The 26,118-nt window shown below is 39.7% G+C and overlaps 1 protein-coding gene across 6 annotated transcripts in view; it reads right to left on the reverse strand.

Annotated features, from left to right (window-relative positions):
* The window catches only part of DMXL1 (Dmx like 1), a 108,024-nt gene that overhangs the window by 46,994 nt on the left and 34,912 nt on the right, over positions 1-26,118 (reverse strand). For 4 of the 6 annotated variants that reach the window (XM_040996527.1, XM_040996465.1, XM_040996399.1 and 1 more), the window contains exons 10-23: positions 25,315-25,527; positions 22,308-22,561; positions 21,518-22,202; positions 21,301-21,422; positions 18,351-18,440; positions 18,166-18,268; positions 13,069-13,188; positions 12,579-12,800; positions 8,401-10,086; positions 6,577-6,684; positions 4,490-4,659; positions 3,931-4,028; positions 2,886-3,051; positions 883-1,144 (exon numbers count right to left, since the gene is read on the reverse strand). In XM_040996527.1, the coding sequence (XP_040852461.1) occupies positions 883-1,144; positions 2,886-3,051; positions 3,931-4,028; positions 4,490-4,659; positions 6,577-6,684; positions 8,401-10,086; positions 12,579-12,800; positions 13,069-13,188; positions 18,166-18,268; positions 18,351-18,440; positions 21,301-21,422; positions 21,518-22,202; positions 22,308-22,561; positions 25,315-25,527 (4,299 nt within the window). The remainder of the gene's footprint in view (positions 1-882; positions 1,145-2,885; positions 3,052-3,930; positions 4,029-4,489; positions 4,660-6,576; positions 6,685-8,400; positions 10,087-12,578; positions 12,801-13,068; positions 13,189-18,165; positions 18,269-18,350; positions 18,441-21,300; positions 21,423-21,517; positions 22,203-22,307; positions 22,562-25,314; positions 25,528-26,118) is intronic. The other 2 variants (XM_040996597.1, XM_040996676.1) reach the window with 2 other exon arrangements.

Genomic DNA, 26,118 nt, shown 5'->3' on the forward strand with positions numbered 1-26,118 from the left:
TTGATACCTTATGTTCGGTAAACCATAAAAATAGAAGATCCAGGTTCTTGGTTTTCAAAGAATTTCTCTTTTGGGGCTGGTTTGCTGATGCAGCCAGCTAATCCTCTGCCTGCACCATACCCTCTGGGCCAGTTGTAGCCCTGGCTGCTCCCTGCTTATGGCCCAAGAAAGCAGCAGGAGATGGGCAAAGGCCTTGGGTTCAACCTAGGTGGGAGGCCAGAAGAAGCTCCTAGCTCCTGACTTAGTCCAACCGGCCTTTGTTGCCATTTGGGTTGGGTACCAGCAAACGAAAATCTCTTTCTCTCTCTCTCTCTGCAACTCTAGCTCTCAAGTAAAAAAAAAAAAAAATCTAATTTTTTAAAAGTGTATCTTCCGGGGCCCGGCGCGGTGGCGCAAGTGGTTAAAGGTCCTCGCCTTGCACGCCCGGGATCCCATATGGGCGCCGGTTCTAATCCCGGCAGCCCCGCTTCCCTTCCAGCTCCCTGCCTGTGGCCTGGGAAAGCAGCAGAGGACGGCCCAAAGCTTTGGGAACCTGCACCCGCGTGGGAGACCCGGAAGAGGCTCCTGGCTTCGGATCGGCATAGTATCGGCCCGTTGCGCTCACTTGGGGAGTGAATCATCGGACGGAAGATCTTCCTCTCTGTCTCTCCTCTCTGTATATCCGCCTTTCCAATGAAAAAATAATAAAATAAATCTAAAAAAAAAAAAAAAAAAAAAAAAAAAAGTGTATCTTCCCCAAAACAAGAAAGAAAAACCTATACATACTCTTATGGCCCCCAACTGAGTCATGGAGTCAGTAAGTCAATGAATTCAACACTTTCCATAATCACCAACAGAACTGTAAAAACTGCTTAATCACAGAGTTTTATAAGTGCAGCTTACCATCATCCTCTCTGATAGGTTGCTTTATTAATGTTTCAAGAGCACCACTATAATCTTCCAAAATCCAACAAGCCATACTTCGAAGAAAAGGATCACAATGTATATTCATGTTTATTGAACTGAGTTCGCTGGCAGAGGAACCAATTCCTAAAACCTTTTTACGTAAAATAGTTTTGTATGTTGAAGATGTATCAAACTCAGACTCATAGAGTCTTGCTATCACAAGAGCCAACTGAATGTCATTCAGTTTCTCAAGACATACCTAAAAAAGGTAGACAACATTTTATGTCAACACTAAATATATTTGCAAAAAAAATACTATTTAATAAGAAAATATCAGATAATACAAGTTCCATATGAGGGTACTCCTAAAAGTTTATAGAAAATGGATTAAGATTTTGGTTAAATTTGGGGTCAAAAATTTGTAACCTTGTGATTTTTGTAAATACTTAACAATCCACAAGCTTTCGGAAAACTCTTCATATTATGTTAATCATAAACCTGTACTCTTCAGCCACCTGGCACAATGTAGTGTTTCTCAGTTCCAAAACACATGATTTAAAATGCTTGAATGGGGGCTGCCTGTGGTGCAGTGGGTAAAGTTGCTGCAGCCTCTGACCACGGCATCCCATACAGGCACCAGTTTGTGTCCTGGCTGCTCTGCTTCTTTTTCTTTTCTTTACTCTTTTTAATTTATTTATTCATTTGAAAGGTAGAATTACTGAGAGAGAAACAGAAGGAGGAAGGGAAAGAGACAGAGAGAGATCCTGAGATCTTCCAACTGCTGATTCATTCTCCAAACAGTCACAAGGCCAGAGCTGTACCAGTCCAAAGAAGGAGCTAGGAACTTCTGGCTCATCCCTGTAGGTCAAGGGGCCCGAGTATTTGGGCCATTTCTGTCGCTTTCCCAGGGAAACAAGCAGAGAGCTAGACTGGAAGTTGGAGAAGCCAGGACTCACAGCACCCATGCTGATGCCACAGGCAATGGCTTTACCTATTATGCCGCAGTGCCAGTCACTGGCTGATCTACTTCCGATCCTGCTCCCTGACAATGGCCTGAGAAAACCTGTGGAAAACAGCCCAAGTGTTTGGGCTCCTGGCACCCACGCAAGGCCTGCACAGACGTCCTAGCTCTTGGTTCCGACCTGGGCTGGATCTGACTGCTGTGGTCACATGGGGATAGAAACAGCACATGAACGTCTCTCTCTCTCTCCAACTTTTTTTTTTTAAATCTACCAATAATCCCAACTTTCGAATAAATCTTTAAAAACAAAGAGATCTATGAAACTACAAACAAAAGGGAAATTTATGGTAAGCAATACATTGTGATCCAAAATGTTTAGAATTTTTAAGGTCTTACTGAGAAACAATCAGTCAGTGTTTTGAAGTTAGTCATCTGACTGATGAAATATAAAATTAAAAGAAACATCTTAATTTTTTACATGTTCATCAAGATTTTCTTCCTAATATTTATTTATTTACTTACTTATTTAAAAGGCAGAATTGACAGACAGAGTAGGAAAGATGGGAGACAGATCTTCCACAATGGCCAGGGCTGGGCCAGGCCAGAACCAGCAGGACAGCATTCTATTCAGATCTCCCACACAAGTGGCAGGCGACGAGCACATGGACCATGTGCTGCTGCTGGACCAGGCACATCAGCATGGAGCTGGATGAGAATCAGAGAAGCTGGTACTCCAACCAAAACTCTGATTGGGGATGTCAGCACCACAGGTACCAGTTTTACCCACTGCATCACACAGCCAGCCTTGATGGACAGTCCATATAGTTAGATCAGCTACCTCTCCCCCCATCGGTACAGCCTTGTAAATCCTATGTCTGGAAAAATATCATTCAAGTCAATTGGCAAACTCTAAAACATCATCACTTCAGATAGTATTTAGCCTTCTACTATTTCTCCAAGAGCTAAAATTTAAAAGTGAAAATTGAGGTTCTGTACAGAATGTAAATGGATGCTAATTTTTTAAAGTTTCAGTCCTTACCTCAATTGCATCTTTGAGGCAACCTGCTAAAAGAAAAAATGCCGCAGAATGTTCAAATCGCTGTTTGCCTAGCAAAGAAAAAGCATTCTTTAAAGCTGCTTTACGCCACCTCTCGTCCTCAAAATTGTGTCCAAAAAACTGTGTCATTTTGGCGTCCTTCTGGGACCTGTAAAGGAAAGCATGAACACGTGTGAATACAATGCTTCCACAGCAGTGCTGTGAAGCTAAGACTTGAAAAAGCAAGTCAACAGATACACTAATTTATAAAAGCCTGTACATCTGCTTATTTTCCCTAACACACAAGAGGACTAAGATTTACTTTTCAGCCTCAGAAATCACTAACAATGTTTCTTCAAAGTGCAAAGAATACTGCAATGAAATACTGCATAATACTTTTAAAATAATGAAAAATACATAATCAACTTCCATGTTCTAGAAGCATCTATACTGCATCAATACCCTTCACTCCGCACTCATCTGATGACAACTTTGCTGATGGAAATCTAAGAAATCTGTCCTGAAACATCTAGTCTCAAGACAATTATTTGGGAAGAATTTTCGTTTCAAGATTGCTGTTCACTCAGACCACCTAGAACTGAACCCAAAGCAAATGATAACTATTTCCATGAGCTGTCCTCATCTATCGTGGTGAGGCGGAATGAGAGAAAGACACTGTGAGTGCATCCTCCCCAGGCACGAGGTCTGAAGCCAAGGAGGGAGGAGCCGGCAGGGCCAGCCTGGCTCTGGACCATGAGCTCTCCAGAACTGACCACTTCCCAAGCCAAGCACACGCTTCTGCAGTCACCTCTGCTCTACCAAAGCGGCATGGGAAGTAGCTGAAATCATAAAGAACATGTTTCTGTGCACTGATTTCCTTAGTTTTCTCCCACTATTGAATACACCTGGACTTTTTTTCCTGCAAAATAAATCCTTAGAGGCCAAAGTATAAATTTACCCGAACCAACATTGACAAGAGCAAACCTGACTGCACACATTCACTTCTCAAGGAAAACTTTCTGCTTTGAAGCACCCTTTTCTTACCTACCTGTATAATCCCCAAATCACAGCTTTCTTCTTCATTGCAAGATAAAAAATTGCAGCATCTAAAGGATCATTCTTCCTAAAAAAGGCTGCTTTGGCTACCTGAAATTCAAAAACAATGGGTTAAAATTTCAGCAAGTTTGTAAGTGAACATCTTCTTTCATATACAAGCTGAAATTCAACATTCAAATCTTCCTTTGTGCGATGTATATGAACACACACCAAGTGACAAAAGCATTTTCCACAGGGATCTTCAACGAGGTCACAGGACCACTACTGCTTTCATTATAAACTCATCAGCACTTTTTCACTTCTCGAAGTACAAATGTGCTCTTCTGTAAAAGTGAATGCCCTACTAAGCAGACATGTTTTGACTAGAAACTTAGGAATTAAAATAAACACTTTAAAGGACCATGTGAACATATTTTAAAATACACACTATTTCCAAAGTCTTTTGCTGCTTCAGCAACAAAAGGAAGTAATAACCGAGGAGATATGGGATACCATTTAAAGAAACATACCAAAACACATTAGGTTTTTTTACACCAAATAAAAACACTTACTTTTTCTATGCATCTCCGTAAGACGCGGGTATCCCGGACCCACCAGCCCACACCCATAGCTCTCAGCTCGGACCAGGCGGGATCATCTCTCTGCATCGCAGGCAACATATTCAATAGTTCTTCTCCCGCTACTGAGTGAAACGCCCAAGCAAAGTGACTAGTGGACAGGCCTGGGAAATGTCGAAACATTTTTAAAAGAATTAAAAGCATAATTATACAAAGAAGATCAGAAATCTGTTTCTATGTGCATCCAAAATATGCAAGCATCATATCAGAGTCACAGGCATGTCTAAGACTGCTGGAAGCATGGGCTATTGTATTGTTTTGCTTCTCCAAAGAACTCCATCACTCCAACAAACACACAATTTATTACAACTATAAGATGTTTTATGGAAGGTTCCTGGTGACAAGAAATGTAATCTGTAGTATATGCTCACAAGATAAATACAACACCACAAAACACTGCTCATCAGTAATTATGAGCATAATCCAAAAGCAGAAATTATTTTATTTTGAAATATTTTGAGGCCATGAATAGTTTTTGGGTAATACACATTTTTCATAAACTTTTGAGGACATTTCATATGAACAGATTTCACTTTTTTTCCATTTTCCAAGAATACTTTAAAGTATCTTCATACTTAAATAAAGTACCCTCACGGCTTAAATTTTCCAATAAAATAACAGAATGGCTGAATGGACAATCAAAAAAATGGAAAGAAAGAAAGAGTCCAGCATAAGATTTATATACTTTAAAAAAATGGTTTTTTTGCAGGCCTAGATAGTGTGAGCGAGAAGCCCACCTGCCTGTTCATTGCCCGAATGGGCAGAAGGCAGGGATTGGCCAAGCTGAAGCTGAGAGTCCAGAACTGAAGTGTGGCTGACAACACAAGCTCTCAAGCCATCACACATCACCTCCCTGCGTGCCTGACCAGCAAAGCTGCATCAGAGGCAGAGGACTGGAGCTTCAGACCAGCACTGACATGGGATGTAATGCATTCAGGCAGCAGCTCAATGAGGAAGTCAATCCCAAAAGGACAAGTCTCATATGCTTTCTCTGATATAAGGCAATCTTCACGCAAAACACGAGAAAAGAGGCCTTTCAATACTGTTTTCACTGCATTTCACGGGTTCTGATATTTTTTGAATTTATTTTCATTTCTTCAAAATAGTTTTTTTTCTCTTACTAAACTCTTCACTGACTCATAGGTCATATAGTAGCATTATTTTCTCCAAGATTTTTTTTATTTCCTTTTTCCTCTTTCATTTCTTCAGACACACTGGTTGTTCAGTAGCATATTATTTAACTTCATGGCACTGTAAATTTTTAAATTTTCTTCCTGTTGTTGATTTTGTTTTACGGCATTTCATTTAAGAGAATGCATAATAAATAAAGACTATCATATACAGGAAATCAGTGTGAGCTGAAGAGGGGGGAATTTGGGGAAGGAATAAGGAAAATCTCAGAGTCTATAGAATTGTATCAATATACACGACAAACCTACATTAATTAAAACAATACAATACTAACACAAAGGCAGATATGTACGACAACAGAATACAATAAAGAAATAAGTCTGTACATTCACACCCAACTGGTTTTCAACAAAAGTTCCAAGAACACACAATAGGGAAAGAACTAAATAACCACCTAAATACTTGGGTCCCTGTCACTGCCATAGGAGGATGGAGCTCCTGCTTCCTGTCTATGATTTGGCCAGGCCTCAGCTGATGTGGGATCTGGGGGTGAACCAGCAGACACAACATCTTGGTCCTCCCTCTCTCTCTTGCCCTATCTTTTGAGTGAATGAATGAATGAACAAATAAATAAATCCATGTTTCTTAAAAGTACAATACATAATGCTTAACTGCCCAATTTCGATTTCTTAATGAATTATTTTCATTTACTATTCAAAATTCCAATGTCTTAAGCAAAGATAAAAAGAAAAAAAACATTTTCAAAATAAATAAAATGTGTCAAATATGCCACCATTACTTCTCACAGGCAAAAACAATTTTACAAGTCTCTTATACAAGTCTCTCTTTCTGTTTCCTTCCTTTCCTTAACAGATACATGTGGAAGTTACCTTGATGAACAAGCTGGGCTCGATACGCCGGGAGGGAAGTCATAAGAAATGTATGAAGTCGAACAGCCAGAAGAAACTTTAACCCACATTCATCAAGAGTTTCCCCACCTGCCGCCAGAAAAAATGAAACATGTGCTTATTTCCATGTTTAAAAAAAAAGATTTAATAAGTAAACCTAACACTAAAAATTCAAACATCTGCTTCTGTCACAGCACTGAATATAGGAAAATAAAAAGGTTATCAGCTGAAAATGTTTTCTAATATTTCTCTTTTCTATACAATTTTCTATTTTTAAAAATGTGGTATAGAGAGAGCAAACTGACTCAGGATCCATAATATTCTTTACAATCTGAGATTCTCCGTTGCGACTCTCACTTAAATTAAAAACTGACTGAAGTTTAACTTACAATTTGCCAATGATATATATTTCAGTTATATTTTCCATAACAATTCTAATCATCTATCCTTTCCACTAATCTGTTACTACAATGGAGGAAATAGTTATACAGGGAGGAAACGGATTTTCATTTAATTTTTACAAGGATTTATTTATTTTGGTGGGCTCAACTGGTTAATCCTCCACCTCCAAGCACCAGTCTCCAGTAAGGGCACTGGTTCGAGTTCCAGCTATTCCAATTCCTATCCAGCTCCTTGCTTGTGCTCTGGGAAAGCAGTGGAGGATAGCACGTTGTCCTGGGACCTTGCGTCTATGCGGGAGACTGGCCGAAGCTCCTGGCTTCAATGGGCTCACCTCTGGCTGTCGTAGCCGTGTGGGAAAGTGAACCAGAGAATTTCCTCTCTCTGCCTTAAAGAGACAGATCTTTGATCCACTGCTTCGTTCCCCAAATGGCTGCAACGGCAGGAGTTGGGCCAGTTCAAAGCCAGGAGCCTGGAGTTTCTTCTGGATCTCCAAGGTAATGGCAGGGACCCAAGGGCCAGGGCCATCTTCCACTGCTTTACCAGAACACCAGCAGGGAGCTGGGATCAGAAGTGGATCAGCCAGAGCTTAGATTTATGCCCATCCGAAATGCCAGCATCACAGGCTTAACCTGCTGTATCATGGAACTGGCCTCTTATTTTCACTTTAAATGACTAAAAATATGAAATGCCTTTAGCATATTTACAGCAAAAAATAACATTTACTAGTAGCACTCATTAAAGTAAAAGTGTCAAGAGTCAGGACCAATTTTTCCCTAAAATTTAAATTTTTCTTACTATCTGAAATTTATTCGACAGTTTCTTCTTAAACTTAATTAAACGGCTATGTACTACTGACCAATATCTGGTCAACTTGCTAATTTTGGCCATAAGATTTGACCGGAACTGTCCATACAAATCTGTTCTCTCCTGAGAGGTTTTTGTTTTGTTTTAGCTGTTTTTAATGCTGTCTGGGTAAGAATAAGACCTAACTGCAGTATACTTGTATTTGTTATTCTAGGTAAGAGTATAAAATGATGCTAGCTATTTTTTTAAATTCCTATTATTTTAAAAGCCAAACCATAATTATTATTAATGTATTACATCATGCGAGGGAAGAACAAAACCACCTATTTTCAGGTTTCTACAAGCAACCATTTTGTAAGAATCTTCTAACTTTTGCTAAACACAAAATGATTCTATTTAGATTACTTAGAAAACTGGCATAATCAGACTCCATGCCCTTCCTAATGGTACTATGATTTATGGGACAAACTGTACATGATCAAGTTGGCACTGCTGTGCAGGCAGTGACAATATATCAAAACAATCATTCTGGGCAACATTTATATTTAACACTGTTTAGGATTATTTTCTCTTGTGCTGTTGTATGGAAGTTAGTTTTACCTTGGCTTCTGTCTCTGCTCTCTCCAATATCAGTACTGGTGGTGGCGATGGTATCTGCTAAAGCCATCAAGGACATCTGCTCCATCCGACTAAGTCCTGGTAAACTGGAATGAAGTAAGTGACTGGAAAGGACTTGAGCATGCTCAGGACCAAAGTAATTTGGACTGTACTGTGAAAGGTCAATAACTTTGGGCTTACTATTTTCTTCGTCAGTCTCTAAAACATGAGCATCTGTCATCAGACTCGAAGTCTGAAAAAGCTCATCATAACTTTCTGTTGACAACTGCTTTGCCTTATTTAAGGTGTTCTCATCACTGGCCTTATCCCAAGATGAGTGGCAGCTATCGTCATCTGCCGCAAGTAAGGCATACAGAGGAAGCGGAGGGACGGACTCGATCTCGGTGTAGTCCGTGTTCTCAGCCTTGTTGAATGCTTGGGGGTCTCTGCTGGTGCTTCCGCTGGCACTGATGGTGAGCGACCTCAGGCGACGCTCGTGACTGGACTCCACGTCATTCAGAGCCACAACCTCCCCAGCAATACACTTGACAAGGTGCGACAAAATGGCCTTTGCTCTCCGAACTTTGCCAAGGTCCATGAGTTCCAAAAGCTGCAGAGGATGATACTGAGGTAGAGTTGGGGAAAGAACATGAGCTGCTTCAAAAAGACCTGAATCTTCCATGTCCACTGAAGGATCTGACGCAGTTCTCTTCCCACAGATCTTCTGTGCCAGACTGGTCATGGATCGAGTCAGAATTCTCTTTGGAGGCTGTAACCCAGAACTGGACGAGTTACTCTGTTTTATTAAACTTGTTATAGAAGGAGTGCTCCCACTGAACGAATCTGCCACAACAGGTTCTTGTTTAGAAGATGGTTGCCACTGGGAATACACGTGCATCTCACAATCCATTCCTACCACAAGGATGCCATCCCGCACCCAGGATAAAGAAACAGGAAACGGAGGGGAGCCCTCTACAGAGGAAACCAAGTCCACACTGCGTAACAGTACAAATTTAGATGGAAGTACAACTTTAGTACTCTCCCAGAGAGGAAATGCCAGGCTTTCCTTTCCAGTCTGTTCCTGGACCTTGCCAGACAAGGGTCCATACATAAAAAGCTTGGATCCAATTCCTACCGTCAGGATATGAGAGCCATCTTCTCTAGACATCCAATCTAAGTGAACTAAATGCTTTGTGTTTAACGTGATACTTTCTTTACTGAAAAAATATGCCTCTTGTTTATTATAGGCCACTAAATTACTATCAACACTAATGCCAGAATCCAACACTGTGCTTAATTCATCTAAATGAATTGTCTGTTCGAGGACCCAACATGAGCCTCCTGTAGACTCACATTCAAAAATGCTTACATGCATCACAAACTCCTCAGAGGACCTACTACCAGATGCATGCTGTTTGTAAGCTACGGCTAAGCGATTTGTGTGTGCACAGCTGACTTCTACAGGCCTACCAGGCACGGTTATACTACTGTTGTTCTCAAGTCCATCTTCAATGAGCAACGGCCACTCTTCCCAAATGTACACAACGTCTGCTTCTCCATTCCTCGATGTGGCAGATTCTCCACGTGTTACTCTACACCTCCAGAATCGTACTTTCTCATCTGAGCATGAAGTTGCCAGTAAGTAGGGAGCACTGCATGCAGGATATATGGAAGAAGAACTCAGATGTCCTAAAATGAAAACAATCCATTAACAAAATTCCAATTTGGTTAACATTCTAGCTTTGCACAGTTTTTGATTCTTTTGTATTTACTACTGCTAAGACATAACAGCTGATGAAACTTCAGTAAAGTCAGTTATATATAATTAAATATATAGAGTAGAAAATAACATCAGAATCTAGAAAATGTATTTCAATTCCTGACGTTTTTAGGTAAGGACCTTGATCAAAACCTATCTTATGCCAACAACAACAACAACAACAACAACAAAACCCTAGATTATGGCACAATTAAAAAGTCTTAATTCAACATGGCCTAGCAGCTTGCCTGTCCTTGCCAAGTCCTTGCCAAGTCCTTGCCTTGAACGCCCCAGGATCCCATATGGGCATAGATTCGTATTCCGGCAGCTCCACTTCCCATCCAGCTCCCTGCTTGTGGCCTGAGAAAGCAGTGGAGGACGGCCCAAAGCCTTGGGACCCTGCACCCATGTGGGAGACCGGGAGGAAGTTCCTGGCTCCTGGCTTAGGATCAGCACAGCACCAGCCATTGTGGTCACTTGGGGAGTGAATCATCAGAACGGAAGATCTTCCTCTCTGTCTCTCCTCTTCTCTGTATATCTGACTTTGTAACAAAAAAAAATAATAATAAATCTTAAAAAAAAAATAAAAGCCTTAATTCTAGTGCTGATTCTCAATGTAGCATTCACCTTATAACGTGCCATGCTTATCCATCGTTTTAACTTTCATTGTAAAGGTATCAGTACATTTTTCAGGATTATTCAGCATTCATTGGCTCCTTTTCTTTCATTTTCCTCAATACAAATGTGAATGGCTCATGGTTACTTAACTACTAAACAGTCATGTCACAGGGCCCCTCCTGATCAAAGTGTGTTTGACAGTATGGAGGCCGAGTCATTTCCTAAAGGGAATGTAACCCGTACTTCAACTTTAGGAATTGCGTATTATTGTCTTTCTAAAATAGGGGTCTGGCAACAGTTTTGTACAGTGTCAGATTGAGCACTGTCGGCTAGGTGAATCACTGTGCAGGATTCAACTCTGCCACCGTTGGAGAGAAACATCTACAGGTAGCAAAAAATAAATATGGCTCTCTTACATGCAGAAAGTCAAGAGAGTTTAAATAAACTATGTACAATTTTATTTATGTAGTACATGTATGTACAATATGGATGATATTGTGGAAGTATATTTCACCATAACTACAGTAAAAAAGTCCTTAAATAGTACAAAAAGATACAATTAGTGTTATCCATTGGTTTCTTTGAGTCAAACAGAAAAGAAAGGCATTTTACTTTCCAACGCTTTCTGTTTGAAAACTCCTAGGTCTACAAAAAGCTTTCACCATATGCAACTTTTTTTTGCCAAACCAAAGAGAATAATAACAATAGTCCCCTCTTCTTTTAAAGCCCTTTTCCAAGAGAGTTGTCTTAAGAAGTACCTTCCTTTTCTCCGTACTTGCTGTACTTGTTAAGCCTGAGTTTAGTAATGAGGGTCCTAATATCCTGGCTAGTGTAAAAAGGTTAAGTTTTAGCAATGTAAGTCATTCCTATTCAAATTTTAACTTTTGCTGCACTGATTTCTTTTTTATTAGAAAACTCCAAGAAGAAAGCAAGTGTTATAGTAATAACATTGTTAATATCTCCTGTAGAAGAGATTAGATCATTGAAAACATGTGAAACTAAAAATTATTCGAGGTAGTATCAGCCCAGTGATGGCTCCCAGCGTCAGACTGGCTCAGCTCCAGCCTTTGTGGCCAGAGTAGTGAATTATTGGGTACAAGACCTCTCTCTCTGTTTCTCTTTCTCCCTTTGTAAAATATGCCTTTCAAATGCAAATAAAGAAATCTTCTTTAAAAAAAAAAAAGTAGGAGTGCCTTTTAAAAAACACTTAGCAAGTAAGATAAATTTAGTTAAAATCTGTTCCAGGATCTCACTTTGGCATCTCAAAAGCCCATAAAGTTTCTCTTAGAAATGAAACTTTGGAGCTGGTGTGTATCTTAGTTGGTAAGGTTGCCACCTACTACACCAACTTTCCACATGGTCACCAATTTATATCCCAGCTGTCCCACTTCCTATCCAGAGCCAAACTAATGGCCTGGAAAAAGCAGTCGAAGATGGCCCAATTGACTGGGCCCGCACCACCTCCACGGGAGCCTTGGAAGAAGTTCCTACCTCCCGGCTTTGGCCTGGTTCACCCCCCGCCATTCGTGGCCAACTGGAGGATAAAACCAGCTAATGACATCTCTCTTTCTCCGTCTCTCCCTGCTTCTGTAACTCTTTGAAATAAGAAAACGCTTTTTTAAAAAGGGGGGCATAGAGATTTAAGGTTGGAATTGTCTGATAAATGACACAAGAATCTGAAAACAGTTCAATTTGGAATACTTGAATATACTTACATTATTTCTAACTCTACTAGAACCTGCTTTCACACACCTGGTTCACACTCATGAGTTACACAGTTAGTCTCTTCATAAAACTTACAAACCTGCTGATGGCTTCACACTTATTATCTCAACTCCTTCTGGCAAATCCAATTCCTGGCTATAAACCATCTCTGAGGACAGCATCAACTTGCTGGTACTCTGGAGATTGGCTCTGCAAGCTTGGTACTTCTGTGAAAAAGGAGACAGGATCTTCTCTGGAGAGGGAGAATAATGATCTTCTGGCTGCCAAACTGCTTCAGATATTTTTATATCTGCTTTTTCATCTATAAAACATAAGAATCAAAAACTAGCAGGGACAAGAGGGCCCTATCAACTTTGTGACTGCTAAATTTTATAATCCTAAACAGCATCATGAAATATAAAATAGCATACATATTAATATGATCCTTTACAACAAAAGTTTTGCTATTGTGACTAGCTTATTAACCACTGTTACCACTAAAAATGGTTTTTAAGAAACAAACCTCAAGTATCCAATAATGTATATTTTGTTAATTTAAGCCTACTTAAATTAAAAAAAAAAAAACTTACCCAAAGAGACAGGAACTGACTTTAAATGTAAATTCCACATTTGTAGCAGAGAACGGTTCTCTTGAGTGCATTCTATTACAACTAGGTAGAATTTTTCAGAAAATCCTTTAGGAGAGCTGCCTGCAGGAATTAGTAACAGATTTTTTTTTAAATCATTAACATGAATAAAGGGAAAATAAATCACTAAAGTACACCAAGCTACAATATCTGAATCTGAAAAAGTAACATGAAAATGTTCACCTAAGATTCCAGATCCAGTGGCATTACAGAATGCAGCAGGGAGCTACACTGGAAGCAGAGCAGTCAGGACAAAGCGGCACCTACGGGGATGCCGGCACACAGGCGGCAGCGTTCTCAGCAAGTCTTAGCAATTATATTTACGTGAGGCTTAAATTCAATTTTTCAAATTGATAGGTATAAAAATCATACTACAGTCATCACTATGAAGTTGTGCACTTATATTAGATCATGTTAGGTGGGAAATTTCTCAACAGATGAGAACTATGTGATACGTACATTAAGTAAATATAGGCTAAGCACTGTATGGTCAAACATTTGTCCAAGATAGTTCAATGATGGAACAGCCTACTCAGGATGTTTATGTAATGATCAAAACCTAAACATTCTATAATTCTATATAAATAGTTGCAAGTTGTACAAAATAAATATGTAAGTACAATTTTCAACAACATAAAAAAACTGAATAGTTCATGTTTAAATGTTTTGTAGAATTCAGTGGTAAAGCTGTCAGACTTTCTTTGAAGGAAGACTTTTAATTACTGTTTCAATCTCACTGCTGCTTATGGTTCTGTCTGGATTGCTTATATGTTCTTGATTTGACCCTAGCAGACTGTATGCTTCTAAGAATTTATCCATTTCTTACAGATTTTCTAGTTTATTAGCATATAATTTTTCACAATAGCTTTTTCTTTTTTTTTTTTTCTCTTGATTTTTACTTATTTGAAGGGCAGAAGTACAGAGAGAGGGAGAGACACAATGGGATCTTTCTCCCCAAATGGCAGCAATAGCTGGGTCTGACTGAAGTTAAGAGCCATGATCTTCTCCCAGGCCTCCCTTATGGGTGCATGGGCCCAAGCATGTGGACCATCTTCTACTGCCTTTCCCATGTCCATTTAATAGGGAACCAGATCAGGAGTGGAGCAAGCCAGGGTAGGATACTGGGGTTCTTCTACCAAGCCACAACGCCTACCCCCATAGGATCATTTGCAGCTCAGTGCCGTCAGTTGAATGTCTCCATTCACTGCTAATTGAGATTTTTCTCTTTTTTCCCTTTAGTCTGTCTAGTTAAGTTTGGTTGTCTATTTTGTTTCTCTTCTCAAAAAATAGCACCTTTTAGAGCTGATCTTTCAAAAAATTTTTGTTTCAATTTTATTTCTGCTCTGATCCTTATTATTCTCACCTCCTGATTGGGGATTTGGTTTGTTTTTGATTTTCGAAGTCTTCAAAATGCATCATTAGATCATTTATTTGATAAAAAGCCGAAGTTGGAAATTTTTTTATGAGACCAGTATCATTCTGATACTAAAACTGAACAAAGACACTATATTAAAAAAAACCACCTACTGCCCATATGTCCTTAATGAATATAGATGAAAAGACTCCCAAAATACTAGCAAGCCAAATCCAAAACCACATCAAAGAGATCCCACATCACAACCAGGAGGAAGGTACTGCAGACACGAAGGGTGGCGCAACATTCAAAATAACTGTCATGAATCACATCATAGGATGAAGAACAAAAACCACAGTCATCTCACTACATGTGGCCAAAGATCTGAAATGATCCAACACAACTTCCTGATAAAAATCCTCCACAACTCAGGTATTTAGTTCTGCCAAAATTATAAAGCCTACATGGAACAAATCCCAACAGTCAATATCATATTGAATGAGGAAAACCTAAAAGCACTTCCCCTCAGGTCTGTAATCACACAAGAAGGCCCACTTTCATCACTCAATATACCACTGGAAGAATTAGCAAGAAAAATTCGAATACACTTTTGTGGTGTGCAAAAATTTTCTCCCATTCTGTTGGTTGCTTCATCAAAATTAAAAAAGATGAAATCCAAATATTCATGTTTACACATAACATTATGCTGTACATAAAGAACCTAAGCACTCTACTGAGAAGCTATTAGAACAAACCAATTCAGGAAAGCTTCAGCTTATACAATAAGCATGCAAAAATCCAGCCTTTTAAAAATGTGAATACTGAATCTGCTAAAAGAGAAACTGAGAAATAAATCCCATTATAATAGCTACAAAAATAACCAAATATTCAGGATTAAGTTGAAGTGAAAAATATTTACAATAAAAGTACAAAACACTATCATTAAAATGTCCAGACTGCAAAGTGATCTACAAATTCAATTAAATAATAACAAAATACCAATGACATTCTTCACAGGATTAGAAAAAAACTTGAACTTTTTTGTGTGTGTTTGTGTGCAAAACAAGATTTATTTCCTATAATGACAGGAAGTGGGGGAGAGGGGGTAGGTGACCCAAAGGAGGAAAAACCTGAGGAAATTTAATCACTAACAGAAGATCCAGAGGAGCCAATGATCTTGACTAAAGAAAAAAAAAAGAGAGAGAAAGAAAATCAAGTTGTAGGCACCACAATACTCAACTTCAAAGCATACTAAAAAGCTATAGTCATTAAAACAGCCTGTTACTGGCATAAAAACTGATACACAGATCATTGCAACAGAATAAACAGCCCAGAAATTAATGCACATACATATAGTCAGCTGCTTTTTGCCAAAAGTGCTCAGATTATGCAAAGGAGTAAGGATAATCTTTTTTAACAAATGGTTCTGGCAAAACTGGATATATATATGTAGCAGAAGGAAATTAGATCCATACCTCTTAGAAATACAAAAATCGAATCTAGATAAATCAAAGACCTAAACTTCAGATCAAAGACTTAAACTTGAGACCTAAGCTATGAAGTTGTTGGAAGAAAATGTTTGGGAAACACAGTAACGCGCAGCAGAGGATGACTCACAGGGACCAAATCAAAATTGAATAAACAGGCTGTCTCACAAAGCTACAAAGCAAGGCAATGATCAAGAGTGAAGGAACATTCAACAGAATGGGAAAAGTATTGGCTTTCTGTTGATTTAAGTTACTGATACATTCTGGGTGCAGGAGCCCGAGGACATGAGCTGTCCTCTGTTGCTTTCCAGGCCACAATCAGGGAGCTGGATCAGAAGTAGAGCAACAGGGACATGAACTGGCATCCATATGGGGTGCTGGTGTTTGCAGGTGGAGGATTAGCCTTTTCAGCCACCACACCAGCTCCAATCAGTTCTCAAAGTACTGCTAGAAGAAAAATATGATCAGAAATATCTTGGGAAGTAGCACTGCTGTGCAGCAGGTTCCACTGTCCCTGGGATTCCACATCCGAGTGCTGGTTTGAGTTCCAGCTGTTCTTGATTCACGTTCCCAACAATGTGGTGAAGAGAACAGGATGGTCCTGGCTGAGGAGGACCCGGGTGAGATGCGTGTGAGAGGTGCAGATGCCATTCCCATAGTCCTGCCCTCACAGCATTTTGCGGAGCAAAACAGTGAATGAAAGACCTCAGCCTTGCCCTCTTTGGGTGTCATTCTGTGTTCCAAAGAAGTAAATCTTTAAACAAAACCAAAAAAGAAATCTAGAAACCATGTTAAGGGATTAAATTAAAACATAATTTTGATAATGTTCAGAGTGAGGCATTCCAATTGTCATAAGAGGAAGAAATTAATATAACGAAACAAGAAAGAACAAAATCCTCTCTGATAATTTCACTAAAGAACAAAATCCTCTCTGATAATTTCACTGACAATAGAGAATGCCCAGTCCCACTAATGGCCAGCATACTTTCTTGGTCAGCAAAGGAGATGCCGCTTCAACTGCTTGAGTAGTTTCTATGAAACTAATGATAACCATTTTCTAGTAAAAGTTAGTAACAATTCTCTGAGTATTCTAATGGAGGAAAATAAAAAGTACTTAGGCTTTAAAAGGACATAGCAAGTCAAAAATACTAAGAACCCTACAAAATACTGATACATGGAGCATACAGCAAAACTTAACTGTCAACACAAGACAAGAAATTTCTTTAAAAAGAAATTACTATCTTAGAAATTATTTTAAAAACAAATTTCTTTCAGACAGAAATTTCTTTAAAAAGAAATTATCTTAGAATGGAGTAATAATATTAATATAACAATATAAAAGATTAATTTACTGATATATCAATTGATAATTAAAATAGAAATACAAAGACACTTGTTTACACAAACAATTCCTTATCCTGGACCACCAATTTCTGTTCTCCATTTTTACCATGTATCCATCCGGCCCACAGTCACAGAAGTGTCAACTGTATTTACACACCCCAAGAATTCTATAGGAAAACAATAAAAGGCTAACCAGAAGCAGCCAAATGAGAAACTAAGAAATACACCCCAAAGGAGGAAAGAGGGAGAGCTAGAATAAAAGCCAGTAAGAGAAGCTTTACAAATCTACAGAAACTAGAGTCTAGCACTGCTATCTATGACTAGATCATTGGCTTCAAGCAACAGCTGCTACTATTTCTTCGCATGTAATATTTTGGCCTGGAGGAACGCTATATCTGAGTTTGGCTTGGCTCTGTAACAAGACTAAAGTAATCTGTTTTTTACTCAGTTTTCTTTCATGCACAATTGCAGCCAATGATTGCTGAAGATGTTTCATAAAATTCAAAAACAATTTCATTACAGAGTGCTCAGTACAGCACTTAATCTTTAAATTTAAGTTAATAAAAGCCTTAATACTCATATTATCCAAACTGCCACAGTAAAACTATGAATATAAAAAGCAGTCAAATAAGAATAATAAAACATTTTTATTGTGTGCTTTAAAAAATGAGAAACTTCTTAATTTTTTTTAGTTTATCTAGTAGTTCAGAATAAAAAAGATAGTATTATTCCAATGATAGCTAATATCAAAGTACACAGAAAATTTTAACTTCAAACAAACAATGTGCAACATTGTGTCAGGTCATCTTTATTAACAATCTAATATTTTATAGATTACTCATTAATGTAATTTACCTGCATCAGACAAAGTGCTATCTTTTCCCAGACTTTTCTTCTCAAGGTTATTGAAAATGAAGTCTTCTTGAAAAACATGAAGCAGTTGAGTCTTTCTGCCATGCTGAATGTAAATAAACACCAACATCAGTTGACATGAATGATATACACATCTAATAGTAAGTAGCCAGAAAAATAATACTTACAAGTTTGGTTATGGGATCTAACGCAATGATACATCCTGGTCTGGCTGTTGACTGTTGGCTAACAATATTAAATACTTCACCAACATATTTCTGTTTTAAAGATAAAGATGTTTCATTTATTGGACAACTCAAAAGTAATGTACAGCAAGCAACATGAAATTTCAGATATAACAGGTAAATAATAATTAAGTTCACTGTGGTTAAACAGAGTCCCTTTTATTTGTATTTACCAGGAATAAAGAGCATTCTAAATTCATAAACACAAAAGGCTGACATTAAACCCCAGAAGACACTATGCTAGTAATGCATGGATTCTGCACCACCTAACCTTCTCCTTTTTTAAGGGTTATTTTTTGGAACAAAGTGACATATAGAAAGGAAGAGACAGAGGTACAGATCTTTCCCGTCTATTGCTTTACTCCCACAAATGCCCACAACAGGCCAGGGATAACTGGAGCCAGGAACTGCAGCCTGGGCTCCTCCTTCGGGGACAAGAGCCCAGGCATTAGCAGGTCTCTGGATCAGAAGCAAATGTGGGACTCAATCACAAGCACGGCTGATATCAAATGTGGCCATCCCAAACAGCGCCGTAACCTCCTGCACCCCATCCCATATCACTTTAAATTTAGATGCTGACAATTACCTGTCTTTCATCTCAGGCCACACTTTCCTCTACACTCCAAAGACTATCCTACCAGACCTCTTAGACATCAAAAAGCTATCACAAAATCCACACGTCCAAATCCAGACTGCTGACTCCCTCCATCCCGCGGCACCTGCTATTTCCACATTCTTCTCTGAAGGCAATTCTTTTAAAAAACATTTATTCTTATTTGAAATACAGATTTTATGGAAACAGAAGGAGAGACATAGAAAGTGGTCTTCCATCTGATGGTTCATTCCCCAGGTGGTCACAACAGCTGGAACTGAGCCAAGTAGGGAGGCTTCCTCCTGGTCTCCCCCACACAGGTACACTCTCCCACCACTGTGGGCCATCCTAAATGGCTTTCCCAGGCGATGAGCGGGGAGTTAGAACAGAAGTGGAGCAGCCATTTTAAGTCATGCCTGATAAGCAGAATCTCAGTAAATGTACGTGCTTGTACCACAGCACTGTGTGTTTTGAAACTTCTTATGTTCTGGGGACCAGCGTCGTGGTGCAGCACGTTAAGCCAGCATCCTCAATGCCAGCTCCCCTTCTGATCCAGCATCCTGCAATGCACCTAGGAAGGCAGTGGAAGGTAGCTTAGGTACTTGGACCCTTGCCGCCCACACAAGATGCCCTGACAAACTTCCTTGCTCCTGACTTCCGTCTGGAACAAATCAAACCACTGTGGCCATTTTGGGAGTGAACCAGCAGATGGAATATTTGTCTTTTCCTCTTTGTAAGGGGGAACCTGTGTTCTGTAAAATTATGCATTATGAGAAAAAGTAAGACTGAAGCAGACCACTGATAATTGATGCAATTTTATAACCAGAGCATTAATAAAAACATTAATTGATAGCTGGGGAGATAACCTGAAACTTCTACATATGCCATTCAGTACAGCTGAAAGCTGCTTCTAGGAATATTAAAAATAAATCAAAACACTAAGCAAAAATGCTTGCTTCCTGGAGGTGCTGTGACAACACAGCGGGTTACCACTAGTCAGATCATAAACAAAAGTGGGCTGCAATAGAACAAAAACTGCCTGGCATTGCAAGGACTCCTGCCTGGACACCAAACTTGGCAGATACAAACCATGGTAACCATTTCTTGGGTAAGGCCAAACAACTCAAGGAGCAGGCTGAACAAGGCTGGCATTTTTGGTCTAACATCTAGTCATGGCAACACTGACAACTGTCCCTTCTTGGCCCGGTTAGCTTCCATCTTTTCTGCTCCTCTTTGAGCCATGTCTCTTAAGTGCCCTCGTACATTCTGTCTCTGTTAACAGAGTACAAGCTGTACAGCTCCAGATGGTTGTAAGACACAGCTCAGCCTTTCCCTTGGCTGATCAGGTCAGTCCTCTAGTCCATACAAAACAAGCATTTCCCAGGCCACCTCACAACACTGCGCAACACACAGAAAGAGAATATTCACAACCAATTCTATGCCCATGTCAGTTCTGAAAAAAATAAACAAGATGAATGTGTATTCATGTTTCCCTGTGAGATTATGGGTTACTTATCCTGAGGGAGCAATGTTAAGCTAACTAGGTAAACGTGAGCCTATTGTGTGCGTGAGGGGCCAAAGAAAAATGGGAATTTCTAAGGAGGCAAGCCTTGGAAGCAAACCAGCATTTACAGACCAAAAGCCTTGGCAGAGTTCAATAACCTGGTTGGTGGGTCGCAGCACTCTACCTGGGGGCAGCTGGGGACCCTTATCTGCCCTCCAAAAGGGATAAGTGTGAAGTTCTGGGAGGGATCCTCCACCCAGAAATCCTTCCACCCAGAGATGTGCTGGAAAGGATGGCAAGAAAGGAGCAAGAGGGCCCAGGTCCAACAGGCACAGACCCTATGGTCTGAGAGTAGACTGCACTCTAAGGTCTTTACTGAGATGCTAGGGTGGTTGCACAGGAGGTGAATTCACTCCATTTGTTCTCTTCATTAAATTTTGTTAGCACGCTTAGTACCACAAAAAAACAATAGTAATAACCAACAATACAAAGGCGCCTAGGCCAAAGCTGCAGGTGACTCAACACAGGTGTTGCCTCATGCTACTGCAGTAATCCCCAGTTTTCTGACAGCGAAGAAGCAGTGCAGGAGGCTCTACTCTATGAGTAAAGGCAAAAAATGATTTCTTTCACAAACACCTTAGAATCATTTATGGCCACAATATAAATGTGAACTAAATAAGCTAACAGACACACACATGAATACAAATTATGTGTCAGAATTCTAGAACATATCAATAAAGTACTGAAAATGTATTACCAAGGCATATTGGAAACTATACACATGAGCCATTACTTACAGAAATTTCAGGATTGGAAAGTTCACATAGAAGTTTCTTAGCATCAATAACCGCTTCATATAATCTTAGATACTGTCCATCACTCGCTACAAAGCATGCACTGGGAGAGTTGCAGTATGCACCTAGGAAATATTCGTAAGCATTTAAGGTCTAGAATGTCAGTGAAAGACAGAGCCAGGAAATGTAAGTGACTTAACATAAAACTAAGCATACTTACCCAGACAGTAACTAGGTATAAGCGTAGGTAGCCACGCCACATTGGAAAAGGCAGAAACATGAAGTGAATTAATCCGGGCAAGTTCGGAAACTCCTCCAGAAAAAGACAACGGCCCAACCGGATCAACCCTCCAAAGAATCAGTTCACTATAAACTGCATTGGGATCCTGAAACGCCACATCAACGGAGCCTTTATTTTGTTGTGGTAAAGGACATTCGTCAATATTTACAGCATCAGAAGGCTGCTTCTGTTTGTCAACATCTGGTGTCCGCAATGCGTTATGATGTGAAGTCGTCAGTAACAGCGGCAACACTGAGTGGCAAGCTAAGTCGTTCAGATGAAAGCGATGGCCACAGTATCTGGATTTGTGGGAAATACTGAGAACTGTAGAAAAGGCAGATTCCTCAGCAAAACTAACCAGCCACTGATTCAGAGAGCCATCATCATGCTTTGAAATCATCATAACGTTAGGGGTAAAGATACTTAATTTCAAACTATTTGATAATTTGCTGTGACCAGAAGAGATAAGCATTGACGTGGAGCGAGTCAGGCCCGAAGGCTTCTGCTTCCCTTGCTGAATAGCCAGGTCAACATTCTTGGTACACGCATACATCACTATGCTCTTACAGAGCGAGTTGGCGTCACCCGTGGGGAAAGCTACAGGTATTCTGGAAACAAAGGACACCTACAATTAAGAAAGCAATCGTTAGAATACGTAATTACGCAAGGAGACATCAGTAACCCGTAACTACAAAATGAAGAAGTCTCTGTTCAAAGATTTGCACAGTACCTGAACTTGACGAAACATACCAGGCTGGTATTCATCCAGCCAATCCACATGCCAGACTAGCAAGGACCCATCCATGGGGTGAATACTGAAAAGCATGTCAGCATTTTTACTCCACTCTGACAGCAGCACTTCAATCTGATGTTCGATGGCAGCGGACGGCAACGGGGACAAACTGAAGCCGGCTCCCATTTTGTCACTGCCCGAGTCCTTCTTTTCATGATTTATTTTCAGTTCATCAACATCATCATCCATCTCTATGAGCAATAGAATTCATACACAAATTAAACACACTTTTATAACAACACTGTTCCTTAAAATTAAGAATTACTTTTACAAATGCATTCAAGCTGAAAAACATCAAAATAGGTATCCTTCAAAATAACATTTTTCCAGGAATATAAGAGCACTGGAGTTAATTCAGCAAAAGGGCTATAGGACTGAAGCAACGGATTATTGATAGAAAGACTGACATTCCAATAGAAACAAGCATGGCACGGCATGGGCATGGCACTGTGGCCTACTGGTTAAAGTCAACGCCTTGAATGCGCTGGGATCCCATGTGGGTGCAGGTTCTAATCCCCGCAGCCCCACTTCCCATACAGCTCCCTGCTTGTGGCCTGGGAAAGCAGTTAAGGACGGCACAAAGCCTTGGGACCCTGCACCCGCATTGGAGACCCGGAAGAAGCTCCTGACTCCTGGCTCCTGGCTTAGGATCAGTGTAGCTCTAGCCAACGCGGTCACTTGGGGAATGAATCAACGGATGGAAAATCTTCTTCTCTGTCTCTCCTCCTCCTCTCTGTATTTCTAACTTTGCAATAAAAATAAATAAATCTTAAAGAAAAAAAAAAAACAAGCAAGCAAACTGATTTCTAAACCCAGAGAGCCTACAGTTAACTACTCCATCAGCCATCAGTAAGACAAACTACTTCTTAGGTTTGCAGTTTCACTCAAAATAAAATGAGAGATTTGCACAGGGCCTATCACTCTCAGCATTTTAAAAACCATTTCAATGTAATTTTAACTTTCTTCCCAATACCAAATTTAATCCAAATGTGATTATGCAATACCAATTATACACAAGTAAATGCACTTAAAATTGATTTAATATCTTAAAGAAACCATTATAAAGGAATACATTCCTAGTGCTTAATTTCCAAATTTCCTTTACATAGTAATAAAAGTTAACTTACATACCAATTTATTAATACAAATGTATGTATGAAGACCAGTCCTCACTTTCGTCCCCAATTTCTAATGAGGAATATAGATTTTCTTGAAAGAATATCTCTGAATAGTTATCAGATTAAAAGATAAGACATATAAATAAGAAAACAAAAAATTAAGCAAAGGGCATGAAAAGGCAAGCTACAGAATGGCCAAAATAAAAGATAATCACTCTGTTCAATACGTCTCAAGAAAATATGGTATCAAACAGATAACATTTTTCTCTTATTAATGGGCCAAAAAGTAACACAAGTATGAAAATATTCAGTGTTGGCAAGGATGTAAGGGTATGAACTAGGGGAACATTTCTGAAGGATAATTTGTAGGAAGCACTGATATTTAAACTTTGTATTTCTACATCTAGGATCTATTTCATTAAAAAATTCACAGAAAAAAATTGTCATCTCATGATTATTGCAAGGAAATTTAAATAAATTTAAAGGTCTATCAAAAGAGGATTTCTAAACGTTTCATCTTAAATTTGAAATACTAAAAATGCCCATTTCTGAATGAAAACAAGTTGCAGGGGTGGGCACTGTGGCCCAGCAGGTCATGCCACTGCTTACGATGCATGCATTCCCTATCACACGGTCTTGAACCAAGTTCTACCTCCAGTTCCAACCCTGCTTCCTGCGCATGTGCCTGGAGGCAGGGATGATGGCCTGCTACCCACATGGAAGACCTGAATATGTGTACGAGGCAAGGATTTAGCCACTGGGCCACAGCGCCAGGCCTCATTCTCTGCTTTTTGAATAAATTAACAAATAAAAGTTAAAAAAAATAAAATGTTTAAAGCAAGCTACAAAACACCTGTGTAAAAGTGAACATCCATAGCATGACTGTATTCATGGGTACCTGCAACAATTCTCTAAAGAAATGGAGCACATTTACTTCACTATGAAAGATGAGACCCCCTCCCCGCCCCGGCAGCCTTTGAGACACACACTTCCCATGGGCTTTCTGAACACCCTTGCGTGTGCATACATAACAAGCAATCTAGAAAGACACTCATCAAACCCAACTGCATAGAAATTTTTGCATTTATCTGTACTATCCAGTATCGATCTTTTTTCTAATGATTATGTAAAAATCTAAAATTAAAGAAAAATTTTAAAAACACAGAATTTGTGAACTATAGAACACGGCAGAGCTGGGCACTGCGTGTTGCATTTTCAGAGCACGTGGCTATCCAGTTTAGAGTGACAGGGGCTTTGCGGATGGAATGAAGGTGAAGGGGACATGTCCTGATTCTGCCCATTCTCTTCTCCCTCCTCTCTCCACGGGAACAGAAGGATGAAAGCAGATGATATAGTGCAAAGCTGCTCATCTGCCCATCCTCATTCAGTAGTCTGTTGGAGCCTCAGGTGACGCCTTTCTAACAAGCTCTTAGGTACCGCCATTGCCGCTGGCACACAGACCTTAGCAAGCTCTTAGGTACCGCCAATGCTGCTGGCACACAGACCTTAGCAAGCTCCTAGGTACCACCAATGCCGCTGGCACGCAGACCTTAACAAGCTCTTAGGTACCGCCAATGCCGCTGGCACGCAGACCTTTCAAGGTCCTGCAGGTGTCCACATCTGGAGAAGGGAGAGCCCCACATCCAAGTATCAACATGTGGAAAAAAGCCACCTGTAACTGGCCACCTTCACAGATATTTTTAAAGAGCTAATCCATATCTGTATACGCCCACTATATTTTGAAGTTACTGACAATGATAGATTTACCCTGACACAAAACCTTTCACAATTTTGGATAAAATGTGAAATTCTTGTTAAATCATTACCCTCATCAGACTTTACATCTGCCTGATTACAGTCTTCTGCACTGGCCTCAGAAGATGGTTGTTCAAAACTTTTTCTAAGTTGCTGCAGAAACACTTCCATAGACAAGGTAAAATGCAGCTCTTTGTTGTTCAGCCAGTGCACCACGAAAGGGCCATTCTTGTCTTCATGTTCACTTAAACTCAGAGACGAAATAGACGGAAGAAGTGGAATGTCTATAAAGAAAAAAAAAATCACAAAATTAAAAGGTTTACCACCTAGAATTAAAACCATCTTTTCTCACATTTTGATTATTGACTCTTCTATTTATTTTTTGTTTGGCTGAGAAAGTCTTTCACTATTTAAGAGTATTTTTAGAGCAGTTCGACGTAAACAGAATAATTGAGAAGACAGCAGAGAGGCAATTCTGTGTGTCCACCCCTACAAGCAGCCTCCTCTATTATCAACATGTGCTGCCAAAGCTGTGCACCTGTGACCCCCAGGAGCCTACAGCGGACGCAGCACTATCGCCCGGAGTCCAGTGTTTCCTTTATGGTTCATTCCTGGTGCTAAAGATTCCACTGCTCTACATATTTTTATAATGAAATTACATTTATCTTTAAATTTTTAAACAATAAATAATCTTTCCAAAATAATGCTTGCCACTAGTTTTCATTTTAAAAAATTTACTTCAGAGGCGGAAAAAAGGAGGTACTCTGAGAAAGCAAGCCTCTCTCCACTGGTTCACTGCCACTAGAGACAGTGGCCCTGGGCAAGCTCAGGACAGAGTTCCTGCCTGGGTACAGGAACCTCGTCACTGCCCACTG

Source organism: Ochotona curzoniae, unplaced genomic scaffold (assembly GCF_017591425.1).
Source record: "Ochotona curzoniae isolate NIBS_2020 unplaced genomic scaffold, NIBS_Ocur_1.0 contig_1, whole genome shotgun sequence".
Taxonomy (NCBI): Eukaryota; Metazoa; Chordata; class Mammalia; order Lagomorpha; family Ochotonidae; genus Ochotona; species Ochotona curzoniae.